This window comes from Sinocyclocheilus rhinocerous, unplaced genomic scaffold (genome assembly GCF_001515625.1).
Source record: "Sinocyclocheilus rhinocerous isolate Xijiao unplaced genomic scaffold, SAMN03320098_v1.1 scaffold659, whole genome shotgun sequence".
NCBI classification, from domain to species: domain Eukaryota; kingdom Metazoa; phylum Chordata; class Actinopteri; order Cypriniformes; family Cyprinidae; genus Sinocyclocheilus; species Sinocyclocheilus rhinocerous.
This window is the reverse complement of record NW_015652995.1, coordinates 2,031,149-2,044,348: the sequence shown is the minus strand read 5'-3', so window position 1 is coordinate 2,044,348 and position 13,200 is coordinate 2,031,149. Positions and strand designations below refer to the sequence as shown.

At 37.3% G+C, this 13,200-nt stretch overlaps 2 protein-coding genes across 2 annotated transcripts in view; one reads left to right on the top strand and one right to left on the bottom strand.

Annotated features, from left to right (window-relative positions):
• Positions 1–4,783, top strand: part of LOC107715195 (uncharacterized) — an 11,252-nt gene extending 6,469 nt beyond the window's left edge. The window contains exons 3-8 of the mRNA XM_016521252.1: positions 2,490–2,549; positions 2,635–2,687; positions 2,775–2,919; positions 3,074–3,435; positions 4,270–4,498; positions 4,643–4,783. Coding sequence (XP_016376738.1) covers positions 2,490–2,549; positions 2,635–2,687; positions 2,775–2,919; positions 3,074–3,435; positions 4,270–4,498; positions 4,643–4,783 — 990 coding nt within the window. The remainder of the gene's footprint in view (positions 1–2,489; positions 2,550–2,634; positions 2,688–2,774; positions 2,920–3,073; positions 3,436–4,269; positions 4,499–4,642) is intronic.
• Positions 4,784–7,099: 2,316 nt separating this feature from the next.
• LOC107715238 (protein KTI12 homolog) overlaps positions 7,100–13,200 on the bottom strand; it is an 8,819-nt gene continuing 2,718 nt past the window's right edge. The window contains exons 3-9 of the mRNA XM_016521319.1: positions 12,089–12,141; positions 11,774–11,829; positions 11,608–11,687; positions 8,940–9,099; positions 8,773–8,835; positions 8,538–8,606; positions 7,100–7,271 (exon numbers count right to left, since the gene is read on the bottom strand). Of these exons, the coding sequence (XP_016376805.1) occupies positions 7,128–7,271; positions 8,538–8,606; positions 8,773–8,835; positions 8,940–9,099; positions 11,608–11,687; positions 11,774–11,829; positions 12,089–12,141 (625 nt within the window). The 3' untranslated portion in view covers positions 7,100–7,127. The remainder of the gene's footprint in view (positions 7,272–8,537; positions 8,607–8,772; positions 8,836–8,939; positions 9,100–11,607; positions 11,688–11,773; positions 11,830–12,088; positions 12,142–13,200) is intronic.

The window sequence follows — 13,200 nt, the reverse complement described above, 5'->3', positions numbered from 1 at the left end:
TCAGGCATTGCCTCCTCTCACGTGACTTTCCCCCATTCATTCTCAATTACCCTCCAGCAAACTCACGGCACGCTTTAGGGGGTCTGTTAAAACTCAATGGGCTCAGGGGAGGCGAGAGAGACGCAGACTCCCGCTGTAAGTTTACCTGCTGGTGTCGCTGTTGGACAGTGATTTATACACTTTTTAATGTTATATTTTGTAATATTGGTGTTGTTTTATTTTTCTACTACAAATTTTTTTCTCATCCAATATTTTGAGGAGACACTGCCTCCCTTGCCTCCTCAGAGGAAACGCCCCTGAGGACACATGGTTTTAAGTTTCAAGGGCCTCATTAATTTATTCACTGTTAGGATTTAAACACATAAGAAGATATTTTGAAGAATGCTGGTAACCAAATAGTTGCTGATAGCCATTGACTTCAGTAGTATGGAAAAATTACAACGGAAGTCAATGGAAAGAAAGAAATGAAAGAAATTCATACAGGTTTAGAACCACATGAGGGTTTGTAAATGATGACAAAATCTAGCCCTTTAAAAAACACTGCAGCACACATTGAAAATGCATGTTGTTCATGTGAGAACATTGTCATATAACGGACGTTTTCATGTTGTTTTATTTATTTCACAGTCATTGGGTCCTGAGGATGAACCAGCCTCTTCATCCGTGTCAGTTAACACTGAAAATGACAACTCAAGCCAAAATACTGAGATTAGCAGTAAGGACACTTCACAGAAGGCCGGCCAGGTGAAGCAACTGTGCCGCTTCTACTCTCAGGGCAGGCAATGCTATTATGGGAAAAAATGCCGCTTTCTTCATCAAAGAGCTGCGAGTGCACAGAAGGACGGAGAGAATGGTACAGCTCACAATGAGAAAGAAGGAAATTTGGATGGTCACACATCAGACCCACAGAAGCAGTCGAGTGAAAACGGACGCTCTGGTACAGTGGAGCATCTGCCTCCACCCAGCCACAAAACTGTTCCTGTGAAGCAAGAGAGAGCCAGGCGACCCTGCCGCTACTTCCTGTCTGGGTTTTGTGCAATGGAGGACCGGTGTCGCTTCTTGCATCCACAGCCATTTTCGCCCATGGAGAACCAGCCTCACGGCCCGAAAAAGAGAAGCAGCTTCAGGCCTTCTGCTCCGGCCACACGGCCAGCTAAAAGTCAAGAGCAGGTCAAACTGGCTGATCTCACTGACGAGGTCTGCAAGCAGCTGAGAGCCACTGAGATCGCTCAGCTCACGAAGAGATTTCCAAAAGACAAACTCATTGTGCAGGAACGAGAAGATGGACAGCTGACCTACTACAGAGTCACTGTTCAAGCCACGGACCCCGACTGGGTAAACACTTATTATATGGACCAGGGGTGTCCAAACCTGTACCTGGAGTGCCACTGTCTTGCAGAGCTTATCTCAAACCCTAATTAAACACACCAAGCAAATCAAGGTCTTCTCGCTAGAAACCTTCAGGCAGTGTGTTGGAGATGGTTGGAGCTAAACCGTACAAGACACTGGCCCTCCAAGATTGGACACCCCTGGTATAGACCACAGAGTGGAAGTTAATAGGAATTAGGGAGCACTGACATGTTTGCCAGTCCTTAATATCAGTATCGTACAGCTGATTGATCAAAACTAAATGAAAGAAGATCAAGAATGGATTACTTTCGTGTAATGCTTGTTTGCATAACTCAGAGGTCTCTAAACTCGGATCTGGAGGGCCGGTGTCCTGCAGAGTTTAGCTCCAACTTGCCTCAACACACCTGCTTGGACGTTTCAAATATATTTAGTAAGAGCTTAATTAGCTGGTTTAGGTGTGTTTAATTAGGGTTGGAGCTAAACTCTGCAGGACACCGGCCCTCCAGGACCGAGTTTAGTGACCCCTGGCATAACTTATTCAAATGCACTGAATATTAAAGTCTGAATGAGTAGATCAAAGAAGATGTTTTATGTACCGTAATCGTTTTTAAAGATTTTCAGTTGTTATCACTGAAAATGTTAGTTTTCAGATTTGCCATCACAGAAAAAAATACATTTTGAAATATATTTACATATAAAACAGTTATTTTAAATTGTAATGATATTTTGAAATATTACAGTTTTTACTGTATTTTTGATCAAATAAATGCAACCTAAATGCAATCATTCCAAAATATATTTTTAAAAAAATTTATTATTCCAAACTTTTGCTGGCAAGCTAGATACAGTTATGCTGAATTCATATACTGAGAAAGCTATACTGATAATGTCAGTTATTATTTACTTTTCTTTTACTTTGAATTTTGTACCACTTTACGTATGTGAAACAAAAGAGCTTCTTGTGCATTTTCATAATCAGCAGTTGCAAGCGAGTTACTACATATATACATTTATAGATCACAAATAGATGACTTATAGTTACATGTACAGATACAATTTAATGCAAAGCATATCTAATGAAAAGTTTTGACATGAACTACAGTAGTTTCATAGACAGCAATATTTTTTCTATTTTGCAGCCATTTGACCTTAATGAAGTGGACGTCATGGTCAGCTTTCCTGAGCGTTACCCTCAAGAGGTGTGCATGTTTGAAATGTTTCAAAATTTGATGTTAAAACATACAGTATGCTATGTTTTTGCTAATGAAAGCTACCGTATCATAGGTTTTCACTGTGGATGTCCCTGAAGACCAGGAATTACCATCAGTCATGGGGAGGTGAGAAGAACCGTTGCTGGTTATACACATCATGCAAATGTCAACTGAAATCAGTAAGTGTATTTATTTTATGCTGTGTGAATGCAGACATGTGCAGAAGGCCTCAGAGGAATGGCTAAAGGCTAAACATGCCACTAATCAGCTGATGGGGAGAGTCGAGCTGCTCTTCAGGCCGTACTTGCGCTGGCTGGACCGTAGTATGGAGAAACTCTTTACTGAGGGAGCCAGGCAGGTGAGACTCGCACTTACCTGAAAATATACATCAGCCAATCAGATTAGAGCTTGTCCAATCGAGAAAGTCTTCCAAGATTTGTGTACAATATGCATCAGATGGGCAGTGAACGGACTAGATGTGGTGTTAATTACTTTCGAATCTCTCTTCTCAGTTGAAAAAAGATGTTGACCTAGAGAGGGCTGGAATACAGTTTGTCCCCTATGAGCAACTCAAGGTCACTGTTTTTAAGAACACATCCAAGAAATCGGACACTCCTGAGCGTATAGTGTCACTCACTGTGGCTTCAGGGGAGGAGGTGGAGGAGGAAGAGCTTGATGAAGCTGGAGTAGAGAAGGAGGATGAGGATGAGACTGCTCTCGGTAGTGATGGGGAGGAAGGCAGCCAAAATGTGGAGAACATAAAAACAAGAGAGCGAAGGAGAGGCACTGAAATCAAACTGCTGGGTCTGAGACTGGGAGAACAAATAGCTACTGTGGCGGCCAAACAGATCTCAGTGTCTCTGAAGTGCAACAGGTGAATTTCAGTCCTGCTTTCAAACCAAGCTAAAACACTTCATTATGATTATTAATCAGAGATTAGAACTCTGGTATTTTTTTTATACCTGGTATTTACATCCATCTCCAATGATCCTATCACAAGTAGTGAAGACAGATTGCTGTTTTAAGGCGCGTTTACACCAAAGACGATAACTATAACTATGAGGTTTAAATTCTATAAAAATAGAGAAGTCCACACCACAACTATAAAAGCACAAAAGAACGATATCATTGGAATCACTTTCACAAAGTTTTTTTTCCAGCTAATGAACAATAAAAACACTGACAGTCAGAATCCACCTGGCTTTAAAGAGCTTGAGCAGTTAAAGCAGCAGACCACATAACTGCAGTGTGCGCTTATAATAAACAGAATGTTATTGAAAGTCTTGAGGATTTGCTGGAGTCGACTTTACAGAGTGGTTCGACTTTCCCATTGTCAAAACAAGATCTCAGCCGAAAATTAATGTAACTCTTGATGGAAATAAATGCTGTGATTTGTCGAAACAATGCCACAACGCATGCACAATAGAGTGTGCAACTTTTTTTTGGACAAGCAGTGTAAAGTCGACTCCAACACATCCCAAAGACTGGGCTGTTTTCTCACTATCTCCAAATTTCATTTAAAAGATTGGATCACAGATCATTTTTTAAATGTTTCTAAATGCACCTGTATTTAGAGCTATGGATTTATGATCGGAAGTTTGATGTCAATACCTGGTACAAACGTAGTCTTTTATTTCTTTAGATGACTGATTTATCACAAAATGCCCTCAGTCAAAAGTGCAAAGTATCCATGTGCCCTTCCTTGTAGGTGTAAAGTGGATTCTGACCTGACCCTGACCGGGCGTCTGACCTGTACTGCTCAGTGTGAGAAATGTCAAGCAGGGATCAGGGCTGCCTTCAGACCCAGTATGCTGCACCACTACAGTGATGTTTTGGGCTATCTGGACCTTAATGCAGTTGTGCCTGTAGATCTGGTACTGAAGGACTCTGTGTTCACTGTGGGTTGCCTTAACTGCAACAAGGAAGACACAATTCAGGTTTGACGAAGATTCACTAGAGATCACAATTGACATATTGCATTATTATTACTTCATATATATATATATATATATATATATATATATTTATGTCACTTACATCAAATGTCATTGGTACTTATGCCTCTGTGCTCATATGTTTAGGTGCCAATTAATGAGACCAACACGCAGTTTGTGGAGCAGACCATCGCCATCATGAAGAACCTTCTTGACAACCATACGGAAGGAAGCTCAGAGCATCTGGGTCAAGCCAGCATTGAGACCATGATGCTTAACCTGGTTTAATTTCATGAAGTGTGCGATTAATCGCGATTAATCACAGAAAAGGGGTGTGATTAAAGGCACAATATGTAAGATTTTTTTATTAAAATATCCAAAAACCACTAGAACAGTGTTATATATTTTGCTGACTTGTGTACTTACATTATCCCAAATGTTTCGAAGAATGTTTAAATCCAGAGAAATAAGAAATTTTAATGAGTGACACGGAGCGTGTCCATAGTGTCATTGTGTCGCCTGCCAATGACGTCATGACCCCTCGATTTTCCGGAAAACACCAAAGATGCTTTAATATGTTGTGCGTTTTATTAGACCGCACAGAGAAGCATTATAACAGAACTTTCAAATGTATCTAGTATGGTAAAACAGCGCTGCTTTACCCCACATACGCACGACCGGAAGGAGCGGAAGCGGTCGACTGTGGCATAATAAAAGCTCCGCTGCATTCAAGCCATGTGTCGCGCTCATTCAGCGGCCTCGTTTCGCTTCGACAGCTTTCAGCCTCACCCTGCTTCATTCTACTACGTTAATAAATCATTAGCTTAGTCCACAAGTTAAAGTCAAATGCATTTTTTTTAAAATTAGATTTATTTAGTTGTACCAAAGCAGGAAGATCAATGGAAATTGTTATTTTGTCTTCTGCACAGAAGAAGGTCCTTGTTAGGTTTTTGATAATAGTTACATTTAACATCTATGTAAAGTTTCAGTTTTTTATTTATTTATTCTAACTCTACTGTTACATACTGTATGTTGCAACATGTCATAAATTTTATTTGATCAATACCTTACGTACACTGTCACATCTAACCTTAAACTAATAGTTGTTGACAAACCTAGAATATGGTCGGTTTTTTTTTTTTGCACATGTAAACTATTGGTGACCCATGTGTTCTAAACGAATTTGGTTATGACCTGATCATGGGTTTTACGTCTCTGAACTGTATATGAACTTATTATTTATTATTATTAATTATGTTGTTTTTCTATACAGGAACGACCGGCAAAAATACGCCAATACATGTAAAACAGTGGCAAAGAAAAAGACTAAAGACTAAAAAGTAACTAAAGATACCAGAGGACCTTATTTTCAGCCAATCAGATGATACATGGCTAGGTACCTAACCATGTTTGTCATCAAATCACATTTTTAGATTTTCTTTTCAGATGATTTCACAAAATTCTTTTCTTGCAGTGTACAGTACATTGAATTTGAAATAAAATACATTTGACATACATAAAATAGATTTTTCATATATTCAGCATAACATGTAAACTGTTCCCACTTTCTATACATCTCCTCTCTTTTTATTTGCTAGTAGAAAAAAAAACATACATATTGTATGTGAATAAATGCTTTTACATCTTTGTAGCAGATCTAGACAGGTGGAGCTGGGGGAAGCGGAGGGTTTCAGAGGACCTCTGATAGCACGCTGTAGGACCAGCTTAGAGCAAACACTGAACCAGACTCTTTACTGTAAATGTTAAGCAAGAGTTTACATATAGTCCACAAGTTAAAGTCAAATGCATTTTTTTTTAAATTAGATTTATTTAGTTGTACCAAAGCAGGAAGATCAGGGCAAGTGAGGCCTGCAGTTCTTTGGATGTTGTTGTGGGGTTTTTTCTGACCTCTTGGATGAGTCGTCGCTGTGCTATTGGGGTAATTTTGGTTGGCCGGCCACTCCTGGGAAGGTAATAAATCAGGAAGGGGGCCAACACTTTTTCACACCACTGTATGTTGCTATATTCACCATGCAAACAAGTCTGAGAAGTCATGACAGAAGCTATTGGAGTGCATGCTTTCTTCAAATTAAATTATACGATTATAATTTTGCACATAAACAGCTGGCCTGACTCCCGAACAGAAGAATCAATATGGCTCTCCAAACGTTTACATTTGCCCAGAGGCATAAACAAAAGACTTGCATGAAAAACACTAATAGTCAGCATCTCATTGAGTTTTATGGTTCATTTCATTAGCCTGTTCACGTCTGAAGCATGAAAACATCTGTATGTACGCATTGATGACTTCAATCAAACCTTATGCTCATTTCAAGGTCTGTGAACCACTGAAGACAAACATCCAGACTACAGCTGAACGCTTCCCAGCCTATTCCCTGTTACTGAGGAAAATGAGGGGGGAAAAAAGAACAATCTCTCTCTCTAAAAAAAAAAGGCACTAATGTGACCGGTCAAGGTGTTTGAGTAAAGTTGGATTCACACACATCAATAAATATAGAAAGACATTAAAAGAGTTCAAATTTTATTGCACTCAAAACATTGTTAAAATGCTTGAAACTTGAAAACAATAAATATGACCTTAAGAATTACAAAAAAGAAAAAGAAAAACCTGTTAGTGCATGCTCTTATTAAGATACTGCACAAACATATTGGCAATCTGTCCAATGTTCTCTGTCGGATGCATCTTGGTGTAACTGATGAACTGACGTCTGAGTTTCCTCAACTCCACCATGTTAAGACTTCTTGTGAGTTCAATGTATTGAAGAAGTTAAGAAAACTGGGCTGGTACAATAATGTACATAAGTATTTGTGGTAAAAGTACCACAAAAATATTAATCCGCACAACTATTTTTAACTGTGGTAATAAGAAATGTTTCTCAAGCACCAAATCAGTATATCAGAATGTATTCTGAAGGATCATGTGACACTGAAGTAATGGCTGCTGAACATTCAGCTTTGCCATCACCAGTGCTGGATAGATTACTTACAACTTGTAGTTCATTACTGATTACAGTTTCCATGTCGAAAATTATAGTTAGCAATGTAATTTATGGGATTACACATATTAGGTAATGTATTCTGACTAATCTTTATTTCTGTAATATATTCCATTGTTTGTTATCAACATCATGAAATGTATTAAACATTACATTATGCCAGGGTTTCCCAAACTGGGGTTCATGAGTTGATGAAATGCTAATAATTAATTAAATTATGAGCATTTTATTAATATGTAATATAATCTAATTACAAGTATTTAATTTTTGGAATCTAATTACATAATCCTGAATACATGTAATCAGTTACTACTCAGCACTGGCCATCAAAGAACAAAATTACATTTAAAAAAATATTGAAAAAAAAAAAGTTATTAAACATTTCACAATATCACTGTTTTACTGTATTTTTGGTCAATTAAATGCAGCCTTGGTGAGCATAATAGACATCAATAACAAAAAATCTCACTAACCACTTCCTAAACTTTTGAGTGGTAGCGTATGCTGGAAACCTAGCTGCAAGACAACAAAGAACGAGTATAAATAAATTTCTAATAATATCCCATATGAATGATGTATTATTTCAAAGGGCCACCTGCACTGGTCCATCTCTCTACGTGTCTAAATGCTAAAGCAGTTACGGACGGCCACCAAACTGCAATTGCATCAGAAAGAAATGACATTCTTTGATGTTTGTGTATTCATTACATTCATATAGGTCCAACTTATTACTACAACACATCTTCAATTAACATTAAACGGATCAACTTTCTGTCAGGAAGTTGCAGTCGAGCTTATTAAAGTTCCAGACTTGATCCTGGTTTCATGTTGTAAGCCTTTCTAAAGCTTTGCCTGTGTATAGCAGGGCATTTCTGTGTTGTCACAGTGAAAAATATCAAATAGCTATGACGGGTGGCTTAGCAAAAGCAAGACAACAATTTTACATTTCCTCCCACAAAAAAAAGAAAGAAAACGAAAGTAATTCAAAGCTAAAGATATGCTAAACATGCAAGAATAAAGGATATCTTTTCCGTGGCTCCAGGAATGGAAACGAGATCTCCAGGGACGCTGGTCTTCTGTGACTCAAGAACAGCCTGAGACATAAAACAACCCATATGACGACACATACTATTGATACTAATGGTCTTGCTATGCAAATGCAAACTATAAACGCTCACCTGTCGGCAATGAAACAGAAAGAATGACTTTGAATGCTTTCTATTTTTATAACAGAACACCTAAAGGTGATGGAAATCGTACCATTAGGACATCTTGAGTAACTTTGTCCAATTCGTACAGAAAGTTTGTGGATGAGAGCGGTTGCTGTAAAAGGCAAAGAGAAACAGGTTCTAATATCCATTCAAGGGCAATAAAAAGTACATAATGCTGCCATATACTCATCCATAATGCATTCCTAGCACTCTTACGCTCTGCGTGGACTGATTAGGTGGTGGTGCTTTTCTTTTGAAAAGTGCATCGCAGATGGCTTCAAATGGAAGCGAGTCCTCTTGCTGAAAAGTAAAGAGTGGACTATCCCATCTATTCCTTGAATCAGGGGCTTCAAAACGCAGTACTAGCGCATCAAGACTGTTGTTTAAAAGACCAGAAGACATTGTTAAATTTAGATAATATATTCAGAATCTTTATTTGATAATGTTAACTTTTTGAAAACACACTACCATTCAAAAGTTTCGAGGCCAGTAAGATTTTTTAATTTTGTCTCTTACACTCAAACAAGGCTGCATGTATTAATTAAAAAGCAGTAAAAACCGTTGTGAATTTTTCACATATTGTGAAATATTACAATTCAAAATAACTTTTCTATTGTAATATATTTAAAAAATAAATAAATAAAAGATTCTGTAATGGATAAGATCAGTTTTCAGCAGCCGATTTGGTGAGATTTGATCAAGAAACATTTATTATTATCAATTTTGAAAACAGCTGTGTTGCCTTTTTTTTCTTTTAAACAATAATACGTTCATTGAACAGCATTCATTTAAAATAGAAATCTTTTGTAACATACCAGACGCTTTTGATTCATTTAACGTAACTTTGCTAAATAAAAGTATTACTTTCTTAAAAAAAAAAAAAATCTTACTGAACCTAAATGTTTGAACGATAAATGTACATCTGAAACACACAATTAGAGGAATAGTTAACCAAAAAGGAAATTTGCTAAAAATTTGCAGTGAATGAGTGCCATCAGAATGAGAGTTCCAGCAGTCGTGGCCTAATGGTTAAGAGATTCGGACTTGTAACCCAAAGATCGCGGACAAATCCATCATCAAAAAGTTTAGCTGATTTATCAGCTGTTTGAACTCTCATTCTGATGGCACCCATTCACTGCAGAAGATATCCATTGGTGAGCAAGTGCTGTAAATGATAAGATTTCTCCAAATTTGTTCAGATGAAGAAAAATTCATCTACATGAGGGTGAACATATTTTCAGCAAATTTTCATGTTTGGGTGAACTATACCTTTAATATACAGTGGGTATAGAAAAGAATCACCCCCCTTTAAAATAATCAAATGTTGTTGCTTTGCAGCCTGAAATGAAGACGGACACAGTTTTTGTTTTATCCAGCTGTATTTACTCAGTGCAACTTATAACATCCAAGTGAATGATATACTGTAACACCAACATGTCAGAAATTTTTTTTTAAACTGAATCACCGAGTTGGAAAAAGGATCACCCCCTTCATAAAAATGACTTGTAAACTCAATCAGTTGTAGCTAATCACCTTCTCAATGGCACACAAAGCCATTTGACTTTTAACTGTGATCAGCTGTGGTCAGTTTGATTAGCTTGGTAGTCCTTGGTAGTGCAACTGAGGCCTAGTCCACATGTAAACGGTTTTTCCTCTGTTTAAAAAAAAAAATCTGGTCCACATGAAAACGTAAAACCATGTTGGTCAATCAGAAGCCTTAAAAAAAAGGTTATGACCTTTTTGGTTATATCGATAAAATTGATCGTCTGCCAAAAACTGACTGCCGTCTGTAATCACTTTTTGGCAAGTGTAAAACTGCATTTCATGGGTTTTATTGGCCATTTAAAGGTATTTCAACAGGTAAAAAGGACTGAATGAGCTATAATCTATCAAATATAACAACCATGAATGAAATCAAGTAATTTTGACGCAGAAAGAACAGTTCACTCAATAAGTAGAGTCTGTAATCACTTTTTGGCAAGTGTAAAACTGCATTTTATGGGTATTTCAACAGGTAAAAAGGACTATTATTAAGAAGTGGAAGGTATTTGACTGAGCTTTGCCAAAACGCACCTTGAAGATTCTGAGGCAGATGAGACTAAAACTGAATTATTTGGCCTCAATACCAAACAATATGTCTGGCAGAAATCTAATACAGCTCTCCATCCAAATAACAGCATTCCTACAGTAAAGCATGGAGGTGGTCATATCCTGTTATGGGTGTGTTTCTCTGCAGCAGGGACTGGTGTACTTGTCAGGATAGAAGGAAACATGGATGGGGCAAAATACCGTCAAATTCTTGAGGAAAATCTGCTGCCCTCTGCCAGAAAGTTGTCAATGGGAAGAAGGTTTACCTTCCAGTATGACAATGACCCAAAGCACACAACAAAACTGAGCACACATTGATTAAAGGAGAAAAAGGTGAATGTCCTTGCATTGCTTAGTCAGAGCCCAGACTTAAACCCCATTGAAAATCTGTGGAATGACTTGAAGACTGCAGTCCGCAAACAGTCACCATCAAATTTAACTGAACTTGAGGAGTTCTGCAAAGAAGAGTGGGCAAATATTGCAAAGTCTAGATGTGCAAAGTTAGTAGAGACATATCCCAACAGACTAAAGACTGAAATTAAAGCAAAAGGTGGTTCAACAAAATACGGGGTGATCATTTTTCCAACTCTTGTTTTCTTTTTTTCCCCTGGCATATTGGTGTTATATCTTTCACTTGGATGTTATAAGTTGCACTGAGTAAATACAGCTAGATAAAACAAAAACGGTGTCCATCTTCATTTCAGACTGAAAAGCAAAATATGTGATTATTTTAAAGGGGGGTGATTCTTTTCTATACCCACTGTAACTACACTGAAACAAAGCAACAAATGCTTACATTTCCTGTGTGTACTGAGAATCAGCCTCTCTGCCTTTATTCCATTCTGAGCTCACGTCAGTTGACGTCAAACAGTACACCTGCAGGAGTTATAGAGTTACGTTAAGTAGTGCATACAAAAATAAGTTTTAAATGTGTCTGAGATTAGTTTTAGGAGTTTACATACCAAGCAATGGGGTGTTTGTGTATGTTTGATAAGACAGAACAGCTCATATCTGTAGCCTAGAAATGAAACAAAATTAGTCCTTAATCTAATGCCAGACTGAAATCAAGAGTGCCGCATGCAACACCAGCTTTTTAGACCAAGCTCTGTTATTATAATGCTGAAGTCTGTATGTCACTCAATATAACATTAAGAAATGTGTTGTACTCTTGTACAGGATCAATAATTTCTAAAGGTCAAAACAAATGAAACAACTAGCTTTATATGAATATCAAAGGCACAGATGTATTAATTTTAATAGAACAAACACTGATTTACCTTTAATATAATTCAAGGAATCAAGAATCACAATGTCGTCTTTACTGACTTTCCTATATACAAAGAGAGAGAAGTACAAAGAAAAATTATTTAAATCAAAAGTAGCTCACTGTACTCTAAAGCAAGTGCATAATTACAATTATACAATTATAATTATACAAATGTATTATTAAAAGAATTACACACACATATATAACAAATATAATTATTAGTGTAAAATTCATCCCAGCAGGAGCTTTGACAGCATGTTTTGTCTTCATTTTTCTATAACAAGTGGTATTCCAACTTTAGACCAAACTGTATTCACACATGAACCTTAACAATTATTTTCTTGGAATCCATAATGTTAAACATGTAAATAAGATTAGACATATTTGCTTTGTTTATTACAGAGCAGGTGATTCTTGGTGCAAAATCGGTTCAAATCAATTAAAAAAAATAAATAAATAAACAAACATTTTGTTCTGGACAAATGCAGTAATTCATAAATCCTAAAATGTTTTGATATTCATTATAGCATAAATGTTTTTCAAAAAACCAACATGGATACATGTGGCACATACAATTTGGCACATATGTTTTAAAGGTATAGTTCACCCAAAAATGAAAATTTGACGTTTATCTGCTTACCCCCAGGGCATCCAAGATGTAGGTGACTTTGTTTCTTCAGTAGAACACAAACGAAGATTTTTAACTCAAACCGTTGCAGTCTATCAGTCTTATAATGGAAGTGAATGGAAATCACGGCTTTGAGAGTCAAAAATAACATACACAAACAAAACCAAATTAAACCCTGCGGCTCGTGACGATACATTGATGTGTAAAGACACGAAACGATCGGTCTATGCAAGAAACTGAATAGTATTTATATTGTTTTTTTTACCTCTGATGCACTGCAATGTCTGAACTGTCCTGAGCGTGTCCTTGACAGTCTGTGCGTGACGCGTCTTCTTCTTCTTTTTGATTTACGGCAGATCGCAGACTTATAAGTGCATTACCACCACCTATCTCTCAAATGGACCATTGACACTATCTACAATCTCAATTAGGAGTGTGGCGGTAATGCACTTATAAGTAAAGCAAGAAGAAGAAGACGCGTCACGTGCCGGCTG